Below are 20,658 nucleotides of genomic sequence, written 5' to 3' on the forward strand. Positions count from 1 at the left end.
CATGGCGACATGGAAGTCGCTCCACCTGAGAACGCCCCCATTTGCATCTCCATCTCGCAAGATCAACTACTACCACTCGTCTGCTTGGAATTTTGCGCACCTAAAACACCTCGTTTCTTCTATCAAACCGATGCACGACTATGTTTCCTGCACACGGCATATTTGACTTTATTCGCTGAGTGGCAAACTCAGAGTAAGTAAATCCAGCGCGCTTGCACTGATAAGCCTTGTAACGACCCAACTTCCAGTACGTCATGATCGTACCAAAAGTAAGGCGTTACTAACCTGTTCTCCATATTAACTATTTAATATTGAGTCTTTAGTTCGATATCGCGTTTCAAATTTTAAGAAAATACCAAAAAATTTTGTTTTCATTAATTAAAATCATATATCAAAGATCACCAAGTAATAATAATCACATAATTATTAATAATAATAAATATTATACAAAAGAATTCAAATGAAACTCAGATACAACTCCTATCCCTCTGCATAAAATAAAATCTTAATCAACAAAAGCGAGAGAACCCTGAAAACAACTTAACTCATAAATAAGTCTAATAACCGTCTGCGGCTTCAAACCGAGTCTCCAAACCTGTGTAACTGAAAGGGTAAAAAATTTATGGGGTGAAAACAAACCACACGTTCTCAGTAGGGAATGAAAATGCCGTAAAAGTGATGAAATAAAATGCAAATAATTAATTTTACTCAAAAAAACTATTTTTTATCGAATTCCTGAAAATACTTTTAGTTTTACTTTAGATGATTAATTACTTTTTTTTAAGTTTCTAAACTCAAAACAAGTTTTAATCACAAAATTAGTCATATTAACCATCTCTCAGCCACATAATCATTTCTCAACCACAACATTTCACCTCAATACATCCGTCAACTAATAGCACAAGTAAGAGATCCAAACCAACACACAAACAAGTCAAACAACACAATCACAGAGAAGTAATACAAGCAAACAACCAAATGCAAATGCACAAACAATATGATGCATGTCTGTCCTAAGCAGACCATGAGCTCACGTGTCGGTTTACACCCTGCAGCCCGACATTACCTAGGAACAAGTCCCAGATATGGTTTTCCTTTGTGTCCTTAGTGCATACGTGTCGGTGGTAAGAATACCACTCCTTTGTGACTACCGGCAGTTGGCGCAAAGCTCGACCCCATAATATACGCACAAGGGAAAACAATGATCCTCAATTCGTGGTGTTTCCCCGAGATCAACATACAAACAAAACAGAGATCTTCAGTTCGTGGGTTTCCCCAAGATCAACATGCAATAAAACAGAGATCCTCAGTTCGTGGATTTCCCCGAGATAAATACACAACAAAACAGAGATCCTCAATTCGTGGGTTATCCCCGAGATCAACAAAACAAACAACGATCCTCATTTCGTGGATGTCCCCGAGATCAAAGATTATCAACAGTTCATGAGTTATTCCCGTAATCAATTATTATCAATTCGTGGGTTTTTCCTGTATTAACCATTACTTAAAACCAAATCCTCTTTCCATTCTTTAAACTTTCCTTAACTTTCTAAGACATTGTTTCCCAAAAACCTCAACCACTAAATCATTTCATAATCTCTACCTTTGAAATTTTGAATCAAATATGTTTCAAGCACTTAGGTCTACCCTTAATACTTTTAAAAGGATACTCACTTTTTAATTTCATAAAGAATTTTTTTTCTTAAATAAATTAAAATCGAAACATAATTCTTTTCTATATAAATCAAACTCAAAATAGTATAATTCTTTTCTTAATAAATTGAACTCAAAATATGATAAATAAAACCCAAAACAAAATATGTTCTTTTCAATAAATTCAAAGTCAAACAGTATAGTTTCCCAAATCCAAGTTTTTATAAATTAACATTTCAAACAAAACCTCGAATTTTATAAAATTTCGGCAGCACCTCCCCTAAAACTCGGACTTAAACAACTTTACGGGTTCCCTTTTTCTCAACAATTCACCAGCCCTTTTCTCAACAATTATCACAACAGATTCTCAATCAATCAGAAATTTAACAATTCGCAATAATTAATAATTCAATCATAATCCGCAATTCCCACATAATCCATCAATCCAACTTCAATTTGATCAATTCATAAATTATTTTAACCAAAGGACTAACAGTTTTTCAGTTTCCAAATACCCAAAACACATTATCACAACTTTACCAAAATCTTAGCAATATTGATACCAAAACACACAAAGTATGTATTATTCACAAAATCCCACTTCTCTTACAACCAACTACTATGTTCACCCAAAAATTCAGCTCCATATAGTTTCCAATTATCACAAGTTATCCTTATACTTTTTAGAGTTACGGTTTTTATCTTTAAATTCAGATTTCATAAAAAGGTCAATTTAATAATCAAACTTTAATCTTTTAACAGTTCTCAAACTTATTTCTAATTAATCATAAATCAACATTAACAACTACCAAAACCAATTCCAACCAGTCACAAGTCAATTTCACAGCCATTCCGATATTTCAGATAACTAAAAACAACAACAAGCACTTATTCTCAATAATCAGAATACAGCCATAACTCAACCAATTCAACATAATCTCATAAAATCAGAATTTTCAATAATTCCATCAAAATCAGAAAACCACTATCTGTCACAGCCTCAAACCAAAATTGATCTTAACAGTTAATCACTCACAACAACAAAACCAGTCATAATCACAGCCATAACCCAAAGTCAATTCATCAATTATCAAAACAACAGTTCTTCAATAATTAACTTATCATATTTTAATTTAATAAACAATATCAAATTAATCACCATTTACAGCCACAATTCAACCAATTTAATAATTAACACAAAATTAATCGCAATTTCATCACATTCAATTATATTCACAATCACCCACAATCTCAATGTTTTCAATTTTCATCAATTAATCAAACAAGACATTTATAAAATTATTTGCAGTTAGTAACTAAACTTCAATGGCATTCATAATTTAAAGCGATTAATTTTAAAATAAATCTCCTACCTCAAGTATTGAAATTGCAGAGTTTAAACGCGACAACCCAGTATTCCGAATCCACCACCAGCAGCGACAGGTTTGGCATCTCCGATCGACGGCAGCGGTGCTCTGTCAGATTCCAGAAACCAGAAGCAGAGGCGGAACATCGTCTTCTTCCCTTGATTCTCACGACGCTACTCTTCTCTATACACACAGTAGCAGCGGCTTCCTCTGCTGGCAGCTCGGACGGTGGACTCCACCCACGGCGTCGGCGATGTTCTCCTCCACAAACCCTGGCAACAGCGGCGATGGAAAGGCAGCGCTGCTTCCTCTTCTTAGCACACAGCGGTAAGGTTCCCTTCATTGATGGATTGGACGGCGGCAACAACGCACGGCGACGGCAACCACCACGACGACGTTCACGGCACGACAACGGCGGGAACGGTCCCCCTCCCTCTCTCGTCGCGTTCTGTCTCTTCTCTCTGCGATAAGCCCACACACCACGACGATGACGGCGACGCTCCTCGCGACTCCATGGACGGCGATGGGCTTGAACGGTGGCGCAGGTAGGACACAGCGGCGGTGGCTCAGTAGCGACTTCGCGGGCTTCCTCTCTCTTCGCGAACGGCGGTAACAACAACGTGGAGCTTCGACGGTGAGGCGTGGCGGCGGCAGCTCTTCCCTCCAGTTCAACGACGACGCGACGGCAGCTCAATCCCTACCGGCGATGCGCCTCCCTCTCGGTCTCATTCTCTCTGTTTCTCGTTTCGTGTATGCTGCTGGGTTTGGGGAAGGGGTTTCGGTGGCTTGGTTAAGGGTTTCAGGGTTAGGGTTCCAAATTTTGTGAGTTTGATTTGGGAATTGGGGTTAGAAATTAAGAATTTTATAAAAAAAAAATAAAGATAAATATTAGTAGATATTTTAATAAAATAATTAATTATAATAAAAATTGTATATAAATATTAATTGACATAAATGTAAAGTATTTATAAATATCAATTTAATTATTTTTAATAAATTAATTTTTAAGAATTTAAATTTATAACATAATTTATTCATAATAAAATTTATTTAAATTAAATTATATACTTTTTTATTTTTTAATTATCAAAATTATAATTTTAATTATACTAAATATTTAATAAAGATGATATAAAACCTTTAATTAATTTAAACTTCAATTATCATGAAACTCTATTTAATTATTCTCAGTAAAATCATTTTTTTTAAATAAAATTTTCAACAATTAAATAAATTATAAATAACTCATTATTTAATTTTCTGAAAATTTGGGTTGTTACAAGTCTCAGTATTTTTTTGCATAAATAGCTCGTTTAACTGATAATATGTTGTTCGGACAAGCGTCAAGATAGGTAGATTTCGGGCATACTTCAACATTGAATTAATGCATTCGACAAGGTTTGTCGTCATGTGACCCCATCGATGTCCCTCGTTGAATCCCAATACCCACTGAGATAATTCGATGTTGTCGCACCAACATGCATATCCCTCACCTCGTTCTTGCAACCTCTTGTAGTTGACGTTGTACTCCTTTACCGTTCTTTAATACCCAATCTTGACCACAAGCTTTTGCAAATACGGGACCTTGAACTCCCTTAAGAAGTTGCTACCAATGTGCCGAATACAAAACATTCACCGTGCTTTCGGAGGTTTTCAATTACTTCCGCTACGATTTACTGCTACCCGGATTGACTCATGACGATCGGAGATTATACCCACGCCGTCTCTTCTTACAACATGCCTTCGTAAATTACTAAGAAAAAGTGTCACGCATCAGCGGTCTCACCCTCTATGATGGCAAAAGCAATCGGCACAATGTTCTGATTCCCGTCTTGCGTAACTGCAACCAAAAGGCAACTTTATATTTTCCGTATAGGTGGGTGTCATCAACTTGAACTAGCGGCTTGCAATATTTGAAAGCTCTAATACATGGATTGAAACTCCAGAATATTCAATGAAGTATTCTAACACCCGCCACCTCTTCACTCCTGTTATACAGGGGTCGTGTTTCTATTTGGACTTGCGAACCAGGCATCTTTTGAACCATTGCGGAGAACCACCTATAATGGCAAAGCTCCGTAAGATTCTTCCTATCCACCGAAAATTTTCATTATCGACTTCTGCTTCGCCAACAAAGCCTTTCGATAACTAATAGTGTAGTTGAATCTTGCCTGGACTTTTGCAATTATAGATTTCACCTTTATGGATGGGTCGAATTCAACCAATGACTTCATAGGCTCAGCAATCGTGTTCGAGTCCAACTTGGAGTGATCCTGTGAGATCGTTCTCATGGAACACGTGTGCCTCCCGTTATATCTCTGAATCTCCCAGCAAGCTTTCTTCTGTATCAAGTTGGCTCGAACAAGCCAATCGCACCCACGTCTATAACTCTTGCATTTTGCATAGAACGTCCATGGCTCAGATTCGTAAACAACGTAATCGACTCCTCTAGAGATAATATAACTTCGAATTGTCGCAACGACTAATTTTCTAGAACCGTATTCCATTTCGATCCTCAACTCCCCGTCCTTAGGGTCAACAACAAAATTAATGAAACATACTAACCACTACTCACGTACCTATGTTCGTATATTAGGAAAACTTCAATGCATGCATGGCGTCAAGATCCAAGCTACGCATAAAAGGTGGAACGTCCATCGGTTTACTAACTGCAAGTAGAACCCCTAAGGTTTTCGAGACTGCCTCATCTCCCACATCGTCATCCTCCTCCTCGTCACCAACTTCATACGTAGCTTTAAACTCCTCGTTGTCATCATTGTTCATTCCTTCGCACGCTTCAATTCTGTCATCTTGCACATCTGGGTCATGTTAAACTTTATCCCTAGTTATATATTCAAACTCCACATACAACTCAATCTTTAGATGTTGTACCTGAATTTGTTAGTGAATATGAATCATCTGCTGAATACTTGTTTCGTCAACGATCGACATAACCTCAAACTGTATCAGATCACCAAATATGACAACCGTACTATGATAGAAAATGTTGCTCACCCTCTTTAAAATATCACTCTCTATGCTTTGACAGAGCCTGTGCTGTAGTTTTGCGAATGTTATAGTACATGGAACCACAAACGAAAATGTACTCTCACAAGTAAAGCTCACATCATCATATGTATTACGTATAATCTCACCGTCGTGGTAAACCACTATATTTACAGTGCCCTCCATAACATCAGTAATAGAGGAAACACCTCTCTCGCAATGTAAAAAAATAGTAACGAGCTCCGATTTTTATAGACAAAGGACTTAACTAAACATATTTAAATGTATATTTTATATATTTAAAATTAAATTAAACATATTTAATACAATATGTTAATATGTATTGTTTACATATATTATTTACATGTATATAAAATATAAGATTTGATGTCATGTATTGTTTAAATATGTTGAATATATTTTATTTAATGTATTATTAAAATTTATATTGAATATATAGTAAAGTAGGTATGTTGTTTATTTCAAACAGAATCGAAAATTTTAATATATTTAAATATATTTAGGGCAATTTATCTAAATAAAATGGATGAGAAAAATCTTTACTCAAATGCAACAATTGAGAGATTTACCTAAATAAAATGGATGGAAGAAATCTTTGCTCTTTTTTATTCTTCGGTAATTACTTATTGACTATCATGATATTTATACTTATCTTCACATAATATTTTATGTACATATTGATTCACATAACATTTTTGAATGTTTTTTAGTTATTTTTAAAGTGTTATTTACTTTTAAGTTTAACTAAAATTAATAATTTAATATAAATTAATAAATTATTTTATTTTATTAATTAAAATTATGATGTCATTGTTATTATTTCTCCGTTCAACTAATTATAATAATACAAAAAAATTTATTCTTTTAAAATTTTAAAAAAATATGAATACAATGATCTTTGAATTACATGACTTAGGATTCAAAGATAATTTTTTAAATGCTTATTGATTGGAACTAAAAAAAATATTGTAAAAATATTGCATAAATTTTCACCGTGTGTATATAGAGTTTTCTTCCTCATAAACAGTGGCAAGTAACAAAGGTTTATGCATACAAATATCTCTTCATAAACCGTGTACAATGATCAAACAACTATCTCCATAAACCGTGGTAACTTGCCACGGTTTATGTGTAATCCTCTAAAACGTGTTATGTTACCACGGATTACATAAAACAATAACAGGACATGCAAGTAAATGAATCTCAATTGTTGCATTTGAGTAAAGATTTATCCCATCCATTTCATTTAGGTAAATTGTCCATATATTTAAGTATATATTTTATATGTAATATTACAAGTATTTAAAATATTTTAATTTTGAACATATATTTAAATATCTTTAAATTTTAGTAATTTGTAATATTATTTGATGTGTTATTTAATATATTATTATTTAAATAATAATTTTTAATATGTAAATAATATATATGTAATATTATTTAAATATTTATTTATTTATTTATTTAATGTTAGAGAAATATTGGATATATATATTAAATGTAGATTATATAATATAATATTTTTTTCTGGATGCCACCGCGTGAAAGATAGAAGGTATGAGTTTCTGGAGGCTACCATTCAATTAAGGCATTTATAAATGCGTTGTGTAAAGTAAATTTTTCAATCTGAGATATATGATAGAATTTACTATTCTATAATTTGATTTCAATTTGAATCACAATGGAGATGTTTTGATTCTGTATTTTTTGAACTCTGAAATAAATCGAAAAACATAATTAATAATAATAAATAAATAAACAAAAAATTTAATTACATATGATCGACGCTCAAAGATATTTAACAATCTTATTTGATAATAAAAATTTTGGTAAATAAACTAATAAATTAAAGACAATTTTATACGGTTGGATTTTATCTTGTATAGTTAATTTTATCAATATTTTTATTTATTGTAAATATGTTTAGTAGTTTAGTCATTTTATGAGAGATAATTTCATAATATATTAAATTTGTATGATTAAAAAAATAAAATACAATTTTATAGTGTTTATTCTTTTAACTAAATGTTTGAATATTAGCTTAATTTATTTATAAATTCGTGCATTATCAAAGAATTTGTATAAAAAATATATTAAATATAAAATTATTTATTTGAGTAAAAGAGTAATAATTATAGACACTCTTAAATATTTTTTTCTTTTCTTTTCTTTTCTTTTTCTAGTCAAACATCTCACACACACTACGATAGGAAGGATTTTTAAACTACCTCCTAACTAAGTTTGGGTATGGAGCAACCCAATTTGAAGCAAGACATTATTGTGATTATTGCTATCTATAAAGTTGGTCCATATGCTAAAAAACACTAACTTTTATTGCTTGTTGTGACTTGTGAACTCTTCTTCAGTGAATAACTATAAAATAATAAAACCCACTCAAAGTCCAAGAGAATATACCCTAATCATAATGGAATAATGGAAAGCTAAATTCACTAGAATTTGATGTATAGAAGTGTATATAATTGTACTCTCTGTCTCTCTATTTTGTTCCTTTTTTGTAATTTTGGTTCACTACAAAGGGGTTCTTTTTCTTGAGGTCTTTGTACCAAAAGAAAATTGTGTCATGCCTCTCTAATTTATGGCTAATTTTTTTTGTTACGGAAGTAGAAGTGGTGATATATTTTAATATTATAATTTTTGGTATTTTTTTAAATTGTGAAAAGTATACAAATTGGAGGGTTCGATTTCTGTATTTTAAATTTTTTAATTTTTTTTAACATCGGACGGTCCGATTTCTGTACCTCTAGAAATCAGACGGTCCGATTTTTGTACCTCTAATAAATCGGACGGTCCGATTTCTGCCTCTTTAATTAAACGATTCCACATTTGAGTATGACACCCCAGCAATCCACATTTTAAAAAAATACCACTACCACTCCAATATTAAAAATAAAAAGTTCTAATTTATTGTTCAAGGAAATTATGATCTTTGTGATAAGTCCATTTTTTTATGAGAATGCTAAAGGTTTTTCTTTTTTAAAAATTATATTTTTAAAGAAAAGAAAATAATTTGATGTAATTAATAAATAAAGTGTGTATTTTTTAATAATATAATAGTCAAAATTTTGATTTAACTTTTAAAATATTTTAATTTTACGATTTAAATTTTATTAGAATTTAATATTTCATATTTATTTTTTTAATTTCATATAAATCTTAATTTTTCCACCTTAAGATCAATCTCAAGTAATCTAGAGTTCTATACAAATTAATTACTGTTAATTAACTCTCAAATAAACTAATTTATAAGACTATATATACTATTAATGTTACTCAATTTGCTCATTCTTCTTCACAAATGCATAAGTTCTAATCTATCGAAAGATTTGAGGACTTCATTTGTTGTAAAAAATTCTGAAAGAATAAAATTTCACAGAATAATACTCTATCTTATTCAACAATTATTTCTATGTTTATTATTTTTTAAATTTATGTGGCATTAGAATCTTCCTATATATAATAGGAGAGTAGTGGTTGATTTGGTGCTCGACAAGTGGTGGATCTATTCACCCGACACGTGTTGAGTCATATGATAAAGAAAAAAAATAATATTTACTAACAAATTTCAACAAAAAATAAAAGACAAGGATCCAGTAAAGATCTTCATTTTTCTCTTTTTGTACTCTCTTTCCATCTGTATCATATAAAATCCCATCTGAAAGAAGAATTACATGCACAAATCATTCTCACAAGTAAACAAAAAAAGAAGGGAAAATGTCTCAAACCTTTGATTACCTGGCTGATTTAAATGCAAGAAAACTGCAATGGAATTTCAAAGTATATGTAATACGTGTGTGGGAACTCCCTAACAGATACAATGAAGGAGAAGTTGGCACCATTGAAGTGATTATTGAAGATAGTCAGGTAAATATATTTACTCTATTCAAAAGTTTCAAAATTTTGCGTGATATAAGCAAGTTCTAAATATATTCAAATAACTGCAGGGCACAAGGTTGCAAGTCTCGATCCCTAAATCCCTGGTGAGCAAGTGGCGGGGTGTCTTGGTTCAGTTTCAAATGTACATTATGACCAACTTCATTGTTGTTGACAACCAAAAGGGTAACATATCAAGGGGAAAGTATTTATTATTCTTCAGTCATAGGACAATCGTCAGTCATGTTGAGAATCCCAGTTTTCCGCTAAATGCTTTTCGATTTAGAACCATCCGTGAGTTACTAAATGCTGAGAAGATCGATGACTCTGCATTGTTTGGTAAGTTGGTTTTATTAAATAGTTGTTCAACTTCTTTCATATTCAAATGCAAAGGAGTTGGTAAAGAAGATCCAAAAGAGTTGATCACCAGCAAAGGAAAGGAGACTAAACGACTGGCTGTTATCTTGGAGGACCTAGAGTATGTACATTCAACACTATAACAACTATATTTCTGTGCGTATGTAGAAATTTCTATTTTCAAAGAGTTAATGTGATGTCTTTTATATTTATAATGTTTCAGAAACAATAGGATTGGGTGCACTATATTTGGTGAAATGGTTGACCAGCTACTTCGTCACATGCAAGATGGAAGGGTTGAGCCACTAATAGTTGTGGTCCAGTATTTTAAGGCAACCAGATGGAATGGCAAGACATTTGTCCAAAGCCATTTTGACATTTCACAGCTGCACATAGACTCCAACCTTAAAGATGTTGCTGAATTTAGGAGCAGGTTAGTTGAGTCTATCTTATATAATCACTAAAGTGGCTTGCTTTTATACTTTGTATGAAAAATTCTGTGGTCTATATGTATATTTGTTGATGAAGTTGATGATCCTTTTGAACTAATGTGTAGGCTGCTTGGCGGTGAACCATCATCCTCTGTGAGGATTAGTCAAGTTCCATCAAAAACAGCTTGGTCAGGGGTTGAGGAGCTTAAACAAGGTGCTGTGTCAGTGAAAACAATTGAAGAAGTCCTTATCCAACATGAGGTAATCACAACTATGTTTTTTCAAATTTTTGTTGCCCAATGTCTATTTAGATTGGTTGCTGATGCAAAAATACTTGACATTTTAATATGGCTTAATAGGAAGGTCCAGCTTGGATTGCTGCAAGTATTGTTGCGATTAATGTTACGAAGGATGATTGGTTCTATAAATCATGTAGAAAATGTCCAAAGAAAGTAGAAACTCCTATTGGAAACAGATATGAATGTGGGAAGTGTGGCCATACACATGGATCTGCAGCCCTAAGGTTCTTTTGTATAATATTTGTATGAAACTTTTTAAATAAATACATGTTCATTTGTATTTTGTTTGTATCATAGGTTCAAAGTCGAGGTGATGGTTTTTGATGGAACCGGTAGCATCCGATTGCTACTATGGGACAAGGAAACAAGTATGCTATGTGGGAAGAGAGCTGAACAGATTATGGAGGACGATGTAAGCACCTATTGTTATTCTCAAGAATTGCTATCTATAAGCTATATAGCAAGAGTGAAGTGTTTTATTTGTGTACAGGTTATAGTGGGAGATGAATATCCCAAAACACTTGATAACATGATGGAAAAAAGAGTCCTTTTCAAGATAAATATCAAAGAAGCCAACATTAATCAATTTGATCATGTGTACACGATTATGAAAATCTGTGATGATGAGGATATCATTGACAAAAATCTTCCCAAAGAGTTGTCTACTAATCTTCCGAGTAATGTCAGTGTAAGTTCTTTAAACAATTTAGTGCTACCGATAAGCGTATATTCTTATACATGGTCAATTCACTGTAACATCTAAGCAGACCAATTCATTCCCTAAACACAGGAAGATGGCTGCAACAACTATTTGGAAATTTCAGAAAATGTGGCTAATCTTAAAACTGATTGTGATACTGAGTCTTCTATGGTATGTTCAAAATATCTATTTTCTTTTATATTGTTACAAACAAGTGCAGATTTCTTGACAGCTTTTAAGATGAATTGTTTAACCTGATAGTTTTCTGTTATTTATGTGTTATAGGATGTTGTGGAGGAGTGCATCTCATCCCTCAAGTACAAAACACCATCCAAAAATATTACCAATGGATTGAAGAATTCTCCTCTAAGTCTGAATGAAGATGAGGAAGAAGGCCAGCTATCAACCAACAGGTTCAGTAGGAAGATGGGAAAGAGACAGAAATGTGTTAACCTTGATGCAGATATATGAGTAATTGAAAATTTGATTTATATTTTGAGTAGTAAAAAAAACTCTATTGCAGTCACCTAATTATGTGTTTTGTAATTGTATGACTTTCTTATTATCTTTTTATCATGTAAGACTTGGTTAGTCAGGTGGCATTCAATTTATGATGAACTTACCTAATTATGTGTTTTGTAATTGTATGACTTTCTTATTATCTTTTTATCATGTAAGACTTGGTTAGTCAGGTGGCATTCAATTTATGATGAACTTACCTTAGAAACTTGATTGATTCCTAATTTTATTTCTAAATACTTTGCTTTGTTTTGACATGGTCAGTAAGTACCTGCATATACACCTTAAAAGAATTGTTTTTAGTAAGAATTCTTCTGAATGAATTTAATCATCTAATGTATACTATGGCTAATTTCGGTATGTACACCAACTAAAATTGTTTCACATGGTTAGAAATAAACTATGTACACATCAGAGTAAAAAGAAGTATGCATTCACTATGAAATTTTGATATGGCCCGTACAACTACTTAGATAATAGTGTGAAATATGTATGAAATGCTAGATGTATTTTACACGTGATATTAGAAAAGATGGTCAGGTAGAATATAAAGCAATATCCAGCTGAAATACATAAACTATCTATTTATGATGGACTATGTTACGCAAATTTTTATAGGTGAAAGGATACATATAATTCAGTTTCATATTAAATTTCTAACTTATATGTATCTTTACTAAAGTGGGTTCACTAAATATGGTTTGAGTTGTACCCAAGTGATTAAATATGTTTTTTGTTTAATAGATATATTAAATGAAATAAATATGCCATAAATTGGAACATAGTGAAATGTGACCTTTATGAACTTATTTGTTAGGGATATTGACAAATAATTAATCTGATTTAAGCTATTTAATATACTAACTTTGGCAATAGAGGTAAAATTTTTGAAATGAGAACTATCTATATGTTAAATTTAACCCAATTTCAAAACAATGAATATAAATATTTAAAATGTAACTATCAGAGTTTTATTATCAATGAAGAAATTCGTTGGTCACATGATCAATTTTAATTTATAGTATAAGAGATATTACGTAAAGTATAGACCCTAAAGCTTTTTCTGAAATATAGCCACAGTATACAATAAAAAAAGCTAACTTTATTTCAAGTAATCCCTGTGTACATTACGTGAAAAAGAAAGGTCAAAACATGTAAAAACATGTTAAACAAGATACAATGAAAAAAAGCATGATGGATACTCTGATAATTTTTCTAGGCTATAGACACAATATAGATAGTAAAAGATAAATTTATTAATTGTTATTATAATCAAGTCCTCCCTATGTACATTGCGTAAAGAAGAAGCGTCTTCAATATGTAAAAAAACTTAACAAAGCAGTGTTAAATGAGGTTATCGATGTACATGTTTTTAATATACATTACCATATATTGCTAACAAATAACACCACGGATTAAAGTAATATTGTTGATACCACTTTTGGCATTTATAAAATGTCAACTAAGACAGTCTACCGCTGAACCTATGGTCAATAATCGGATAGCTTTTAATGAGCTATGATAGTTGTGTAAAGTGCTATTGATTTTACATAGTAATATATATTATTCGAAATTTTCAAAGCTTGGAGTTTATCTAAAAGGATGAAAGTTAAATAAAGCCAACCCCTATTAACTGCATATCTTAGGTTCAGGAGGACATCACGCGATGCTATATGACCCAGTAGTTAATTTATTTTTGTTAAAATAACCTTCTCAGACTAATATAAAATGTTACACATTAAATAAGTTTTGTGTTTACAAATTTTGTGTTTATCATTTATCTATCATCCATTACAACTTACAAGGACCAACTAAATAAAGACTTAGCTTAGATAGGTATGGTCAGAATCGTAGGAATTTATATACTCTTTTTAATCCCAAGTCTCTTCAAAATCACAGCAAAATGGGTATTTTCAAATTTGGCTTTTTCAATCGTTGCATTGCAAATAAAAACATTAAATATATTAGGAAATTACAATCATGATTGTGATAAGGAAGAATTGAAAAAAAGATTTAATAAGTACATGACAATTTTAATCATCCTAATTCAACCATTAAATGCATTAGCATAGCACGTACTAAGTAGAGTTATTAACATAGAAATTTAAATTAAATCTAAATGTAATTTGACGGAAGAAAGAATTGTAAAAATTTATTGTAAGTCATTCTCACTAATAATTTACAATAGCTGAAATACTTGCAGTTAAAGCAGATATAATTTTTACATAAAAAAGTGAATAAGATTGATAAGACAAAAGTCTCTCAGGAGTAGAATATTTCAAATGTATCTCATAGGAACTACATCCAAGATGAATTAGTTATTCACAAAATGGGAAAATATATATATAAATAGCAAAGATATCTAGCAATGGGCCACATTATGTCTTATATCCACTAAAGCAACTCCATGGAATATTAATACAGCATCACATCAGTCAATATAGGATGAATGCATTCTAAATCATTTTTTGAAGTTGTATATATTTAAAATAAATTGTCAATTGTATAATGTTCCGGTAAAATTCATGATATAGCTACACGAGTATATAGTCATGTATTTGCCCATTTCATAAATTATTTTATTATACAGATGGGAAAATGTCAGATATTTTGTTTTTAAAAATTTAAACTACTATAAAATCAAAACTTATAAAAATATTATGTGTGATTCCAAATGGCTCTACTGAATACTTTTTGACCGTTGAACATGGCTTGAAAATATTATTTCCTATAAAAAATTGCTTTAAAAGTTGATCTCCTAATATAGTTGCAGAGTATGTATTTGATAATGTCTTACTTTTATGGTTTGCATAAAGTTATGAATAATATTGAAAAGTGATACTTATACTCGGAAGGAATATCAACCATAAGGATGATATAGGCACTACATTCAAGGTGCACCAATCAATCACAAAATTTGTATAGATATCTATAGTAGACCGATATATTATTACTGAAAAAAATGATTAAAATATAATATAAAGTTATAAGTAATATACTCATATATGCCTTCTAACTACTTCGTTCATACTAAGAAGGTACTGTTCGACATATACTATAAGTCATGGCAGTTAATAAAAAAATGTCCATATTTAGCGTTAATAAAAAAATTATGGTTAGGAGATTAAACTAAGAATAGAATGTGGTAATTTCTATAAAGCTTATATCCATAATAAAAATCACATATTTTCAAAGGATAAAATATTAGATTTTATGTATTATATTTGTCTTTGTAATGTTGGTAAAAAATAAGTTCAGGTACAAAAATTTAGATATTTTAAAAGATGAATGAAACACTTCTATAAGAATCATCAGTTATTATGTATATAGGTGCATGTGCCACCTTTTATTGAGGTTTAAATATAACTTATAAAAGAGAACAGCACAACGCCATAATTTCTTCTTAATTAGGATATTCATTTATAAATGTCATTTACGGCCTTATGGATGAATCCACCAAAAAATCTATTACTAATCATTTGTCTAACCTAGCTAAAAGCCTTTTCAAAATCATTTCTAATATGAGTGACATTACACACAAGAGAGTCCCCCTTCCCCATATCAACGATGAATTGTTGTGGAAGATTTTCAGCAAGTCTCATCATAAAACTGTTGGGAAGTGCAGAATGCTGAGCAAAAAATGGAGGCACAAGCTATCGAGCCCATACTTTGTCAAACAACATTTCATGGAGAACAAGCTCAGGGATAAGCGAATGATCATTGGGGTTGGTTATCTTCCTTTTGATGAAAAATCTAAGTGGTTTCTGTGCGTTGATGTTGCAAGCGGACAACAGTTCGATTTCAACATTCCTATACCCATAGACAACTTTGGCTATTATGTTCTCATTGGTTCTGACCAGGGCAACATTTGTCTGAAGTTTTCACAAGGTGGCTTCAACTCTACACTTATGATATTGAATCCTCTCACCAGGAGGATGGCTTTTGTTACTGACAAGGCTAGGAAGCATTGCTCACATGCGGTCTCTCTATATGCTTTTGGTTATGTGCTTGATACCATTAAGTATCGCATAGTGCATGTTTACAAGAAGCACTACAAAGACAAAGTACTCTCATGGACTCTCTATAATTCTTACGAAGCAGAGTGGACCTACTCCGGTAATTTCCAAACCAAGACTCAAAAACTTGGCCCAAAGAATATTGTAGACAAAGGTGTTGTCTATTGGATAGGTTGGGAAGGGGTTAGATTTGAAGAACCAACCTCTATAATCACTTTCTCTCTGTAGAGCAGATTATTTTCTGAAGTTAATGTTCCACATGAAGTGAGATCATCAAATAATTCACTCACAAACTTCAATAATGGCGTTGGTTTCATATCATATAACAATATTGGATTCACAAGGGAGGTTGTTGTCTGGGAAATCACTCCCAAAGCTAATGATAAACTTGGGTGGGAGAAAATGATCAAGGTATCGGGAATTGGTATCCCATACAACCCAACTATCTTTGTGGGAAAGGACATTATTTCTGTTATGGAGTTTCGGGGTAGCTTTGGGAGTGCGAATGACTCTGAGAGCACAGATCTTCTTATATCAAGATTTAAGTTCATGACTGCCCGCAGGAAGCATCTTCTCCATAGGAACTGGAACGAGAATGTTTATGTTAAGTCTATTTCTATGCACTTGCAAGGACTCTATCCAGTTTGAATCACTTCCAGAAACCTCCTCCATATATTAGTGTGTTCTACTCTACTATTCTATGTGTGTGTAATTTGGAGTTAAATGTTTATGGCAATGTTTTTAATTTTTATTATGGTTGTCAATTTCATGTTTTGAGCCAGCTTTGTTTTACAGTTTGTTCACGTAAGAGTAATGCTTCACCAATATTAAGTAAACTGCTACCTTTTGTTAGTAATCCAGCCTTATAAAAGGGTTAATGAAGTCTGCCAAACAATGTGCAGCATGTGTTGATGGAATATATGCATGTGTATACTACAACTAAAAAATTATGCAAACAAGTTTTCATTCTCATTGGGACTTTAGAAAAGTATTTCTGTATTCTGGACCTTAATATGTTGTCAAAAGTTAAATTAACATCATGAAGAGATAACTATCTCTTAATCAGCCTCACATCCCAAACAGTTGACGATGTCTTTATATATAAAAACCAATTAAAATAGCAAAATAAACTTCATAAAATTGATATAACAAATCCATTACATAGATTATAAAAAATATAGAATGAACCTCTGTTAATTTAAAGGAATTCAGGCCATCAGATGTGCAATATATATACTTAGAAAAAGTAGGTTAATAACCTATAGGATTTATGAGGATAAACCATTCTCAACAGGCATCTATATGGTTTTCCATAATATGGATTCGCATCCTACCATTAAAACTCTATGCAATACTTATAAAACCTTTAAACATCTTTTAAATATATAAACAAATTAGTAATGTCAATTATAATTTGACTCGAGCAAAAAGTAAAATTTCATTTGATTATCTAAATTAGCTTATTAAGGAGTATCATACTTTATGTCACCGAACGGTTTTTTATTCCTACCAATAGCTATTACCAATACTCAATAATAAGTTAGTGGTATCAATTAAAATCACCTATGCCATCAGGTGATAGAACTTGGTCACTTGAAGCAAAAAATCTCACAAATACCAAGAAAGTTCCATCATATTATCTGCCCGATTACCCCTCATGTAATACTAACAAAAAAAAGTTTGTGAACATTGGTTGTTTAAGTCAATCATCAACACTGGCTTAACATGGAGAATATACAAAAGATGGAAAAAGCAAATGCTTCCATAGCAAGAAGAGAAAGGAGAGCTATTATTGAAGAGAAGAGGAAGAAGGCAAGGATATCAAACGAAGTTCACACTGGTTCTCAAAAGGAGTGCAGAAATCCTCTTCAAACAATAAACTTAAACTCAGACACATCCTCTTCAGGTATCATATTTATGCATAAGCATATGGGTTATTAATGTCATTTATTTTAAAATATACTATGAACAAAACTCAGATTATAGAAGAATGAATACAGAATGCAAAATAATGTTTATTGGTTTAAAAATCGTTAAATCTTTAGGTTCATTACATGGCCAGCTGACAAAGTACATATTGTGTTCGGATATGTCAAACTTTCTAAGAGGATAATATAATTTGTATATTTGGTTTCAGGAGAAATACATACATATTTAAAGAACAAGAGGAAAGTTGATGTGTCGAATCTGTATGATAATATTAGGACACCAACAAAGAAGATAATGGGACCGACAATATCTCGAGATAGTGAACTAAATCATATGATGGGAACTCCTTTGTCAAGTGATAACTAATACTCTTACTAAATAATAACTTTATACTTTGACACCATGGAAATTGCTAATACATTTAAGCCATGCGCGTCCGATTCAATCAGGTTCCATACAACTATATAAAAATTACCTTGCAGGAAAAGAGAATAATATTTATTGGAAAAATGGTGACACAAGCATACAAACTTCCATAAGGTTAGAAGGCACGGTCAACAACGAACCTAATTTGGGTTTTCCTGTAGAAAGAAATCTAGCAAGGAAGACACCTGACTCGAGAGGTATTTTATATTAGCAAAAATAATAGTCAGGTTGTTTTGATAAATCTACTTCTATGATACAAAGACCATCATTAACTCATGGTGGTTGTTGTAGTTACAATCATTTATATCTTGACAATATTTTTCATACATTATAACTGAAAATGCAATTACTGTACATTATCATTAAGCAAAGTAGTTAATACTTCAAATCTACACAGATGATGCCAAGAATGCCAGACGAGAGAGAGCTTTGAAACTAGCTGGAAAAAGGCAAACCATTCATAAAAAATCTGCGGGAGGTATTCCACTATTGTTATCAAAGCTTAATAGACAAGTGTATTTGCAAATAAGAGGGCGATAATAAATATCTGTATTTTTAGGCAGAAGAGATTCTAGCATTATTGAACTAGACTTGAGCTCAATAACAAGTACACAAGAAGTTAGTCTCGATCAAAGTACAAATCCAGACATAGGTAAAATGAACAATATGGAGGTTAATTCATTTCGGTGCAGCAATGAGTTTTCAGGCAATTCAATTTTTTTAATATATGTTTAGTGGTTTTATATTATATATATGATCCTTGATTAAATTGTACTTAGTCTAGAATTTGAATAATATACTATATTTATATTGACCCAGTAGAGCAAAAGAAGTTTATTAGGGGACCAACGACATCGCCACCAGCTGTAGGATCCAACACACGAACACTACAAGCTGGAAAAGGTATTAGAAGTTTTTCAACATGAGTAAAATTAAAAGTTTTGTTATGTTTATATCTCACTTTATATAGCATTGCTAAACAGATACAAGTATTATAAGACTGTTGAAAAACAAGCCCAAAACAACACATAACAATGCAAGCTCAGGTGCAGTGACTTTGGCTATTTTAGTATAAGATAGTGAATTTTGTCTAGAATACTATGTAATATGTTAATTATTTGTTTATAGGTCCTGAATACTTGAGCATTGGAGATCCAATGCATCAATGTGAGTATTGTAATGCACTCTTTTGGTATGATGAACGCACAAACAAGCACTACAAAGCAACTGAACCTAAATACACAAATTGTTGCAAAGGAGGCCAAGTTCAAATACCCCATTTACAAGATGCTCCAAAGGAACTATACAATTTGTTGTATGAAGATAGTCCTAAAAGCAAGCACTTTCGTGACAACATTAGAGCTTATAATAACATGTTCCAATTCACTTCAATGGGTGCAAAGATAGACCGAAGCATCAATCGCAGCAAAGGACCGGCTACCTTCATTCTTTGTGGAGAAAATTATCACTTGATGGGTAGCCTCATACCACCAGAAGGCAATGTCGCCAAGTTTGCTCAGCTATATGTGTATGATACACAGAATGAAATCCAGAATCGTATGAACATTTTCAGGTTTGTAACAAAATACTAAAATTTAACGACAAATTCCTGTTAGGATTCTATAATGGAGAGTATAGAGACTTCTTATTTAGAAAATGTTAAATATCTTATGTACATTGTTGTTGGTGTACAGCAGAGCAGAAAACCAGTTAATTCATGAAGATATTGTAAAGGATTTAAAGAAGATGCTAGACGAGCACAATGTCCTGGTAAAGGCCTTTCGTATGGTTAGGGAGTCGATGAGAGTTGACTTACGTAATTCTGTGAAGCTTAGGCTCTTGGGTAAAAGGGGTAAGGATGGTAGACGCTATAATCTTCCGTCAACAAATGAGATTGCTGCATTAATAGTGGGTGATTTTGATATTGATAAGAATGACAGAGACATTGTCGTAGAGACACAGACTGGGAAATTACAACGGATTAATCAACTTAATCCAGCTTATCTTGGATTACAATACCCTCTTTTATTTCCTTATGGTGAG

The 20,658-nt window shown here is 32.0% G+C and overlaps 3 protein-coding genes across 3 annotated transcripts; 2 read left to right on the plus strand and 1 right to left on the minus strand.

Moving 5' to 3' along the window:
* Nucleotides 1-406: 406 nt before the first annotated feature.
* LOC130941217 (uncharacterized) lies at nucleotides 407-5,527 on the minus strand. The gene is made up of 3 exons (XM_057869635.1): nucleotides 5,192-5,527; nucleotides 3,027-3,717; nucleotides 407-603 (listed from the first exon to the last, which is right to left on the minus strand). Exons 1-2 carry the CDS (start codon nucleotides 5,525-5,527, stop codon nucleotides 3,028-3,030), a joined length of 1,026 nt encoding a protein of 341 aa, XP_057725618.1. The 3' UTR covers nucleotides 407-603; nucleotide 3,027.
* A 4,252-nt stretch (nucleotides 5,528-9,779) lies between these two features.
* On the plus strand, nucleotides 9,780-12,196 carry LOC130941218 (replication protein A 70 kDa DNA-binding subunit A-like). Its single transcript, XM_057869636.1, has 10 exons — nucleotides 9,780-9,929; nucleotides 10,010-10,277; nucleotides 10,332-10,416; nucleotides 10,519-10,728; nucleotides 10,852-10,987; nucleotides 11,086-11,249; nucleotides 11,323-11,437; nucleotides 11,516-11,713; nucleotides 11,816-11,896; nucleotides 12,011-12,196. Exons 1-10 carry the CDS (start codon nucleotides 9,780-9,782, stop codon nucleotides 12,194-12,196), a joined length of 1,593 nt encoding a protein of 530 aa, XP_057725619.1.
* Nucleotides 12,197-17,985: 5,789 nt separating this feature from the next.
* LOC130941219 (uncharacterized) lies at nucleotides 17,986-20,600 on the plus strand. The gene is made up of 9 exons (XM_057869637.1): nucleotides 17,986-18,166; nucleotides 18,398-18,544; nucleotides 18,672-18,812; nucleotides 19,013-19,093; nucleotides 19,175-19,321; nucleotides 19,435-19,518; nucleotides 19,744-20,188; nucleotides 20,310-20,385; nucleotides 20,556-20,600. The coding sequence occupies exons 1-9, from the start codon at nucleotides 17,986-17,988 to the stop codon at nucleotides 20,598-20,600; spliced, it is 1,347 nt and encodes a 448-aa protein (XP_057725620.1).
* Nucleotides 20,601-20,658: the final 58 nt, after the last annotated feature.

Source organism: Arachis stenosperma, chromosome 7, assembly GCF_014773155.1.
Source record: "Arachis stenosperma cultivar V10309 chromosome 7, arast.V10309.gnm1.PFL2, whole genome shotgun sequence".
Lineage (NCBI taxonomy): Eukaryota > Viridiplantae > Streptophyta > Magnoliopsida > Fabales > Fabaceae > Arachis > Arachis stenosperma.

What these genes read in the sequence shown, in the direction of transcription:
- LOC130941217 (XM_057869635.1), bottom strand. Translation starts at nt 5,527, where the DNA reads ATGGAATACGGTTCTAGAAAATTAGTCGTTGCGACAATTCGAAGTTAT. An exon ending in CTATAATTGCAAAAGTCCAG is followed by an intron (nt 3,718 to 5,191) that starts GCAAGATTCAAC and finishes CATCGCCGGTAG; the next exon opens with GGATTGAGCTGCCGTCGCGT.
- LOC130941219 (XM_057869637.1), top strand. Translation starts at nt 17,986, where the DNA reads ATGGAGAATATACAAAAGATGGAAAAAGCAAATGCTTCCATAGCAAGA. An exon ending in CTCAGACACATCCTCTTCAG is followed by an intron (nt 18,167 to 18,397) that starts GTATCATATTTA and finishes ATTTGGTTTCAG; the next exon opens with GAGAAATACATACATATTTA. An exon ending in AATCGTATGAACATTTTCAG is followed by an intron (nt 20,189 to 20,309) that starts GTTTGTAACAAA and finishes GTTGGTGTACAG; the next exon opens with CAGAGCAGAAAACCAGTTAA.
- LOC130941218 (XM_057869636.1), top strand. Translation starts at nt 9,780, where the DNA reads ATGTCTCAAACCTTTGATTACCTGGCTGATTTAAATGCAAGAAAACTG. An exon ending in GTTGCTGAATTTAGGAGCAG is followed by an intron (nt 10,729 to 10,851) that starts GTTAGTTGAGTC and finishes ACTAATGTGTAG; the next exon opens with GCTGCTTGGCGGTGAACCAT. An exon ending in AAGTCCTTATCCAACATGAG is followed by an intron (nt 10,988 to 11,085) that starts GTAATCACAACT and finishes ATGGCTTAATAG; the next exon opens with GAAGGTCCAGCTTGGATTGC.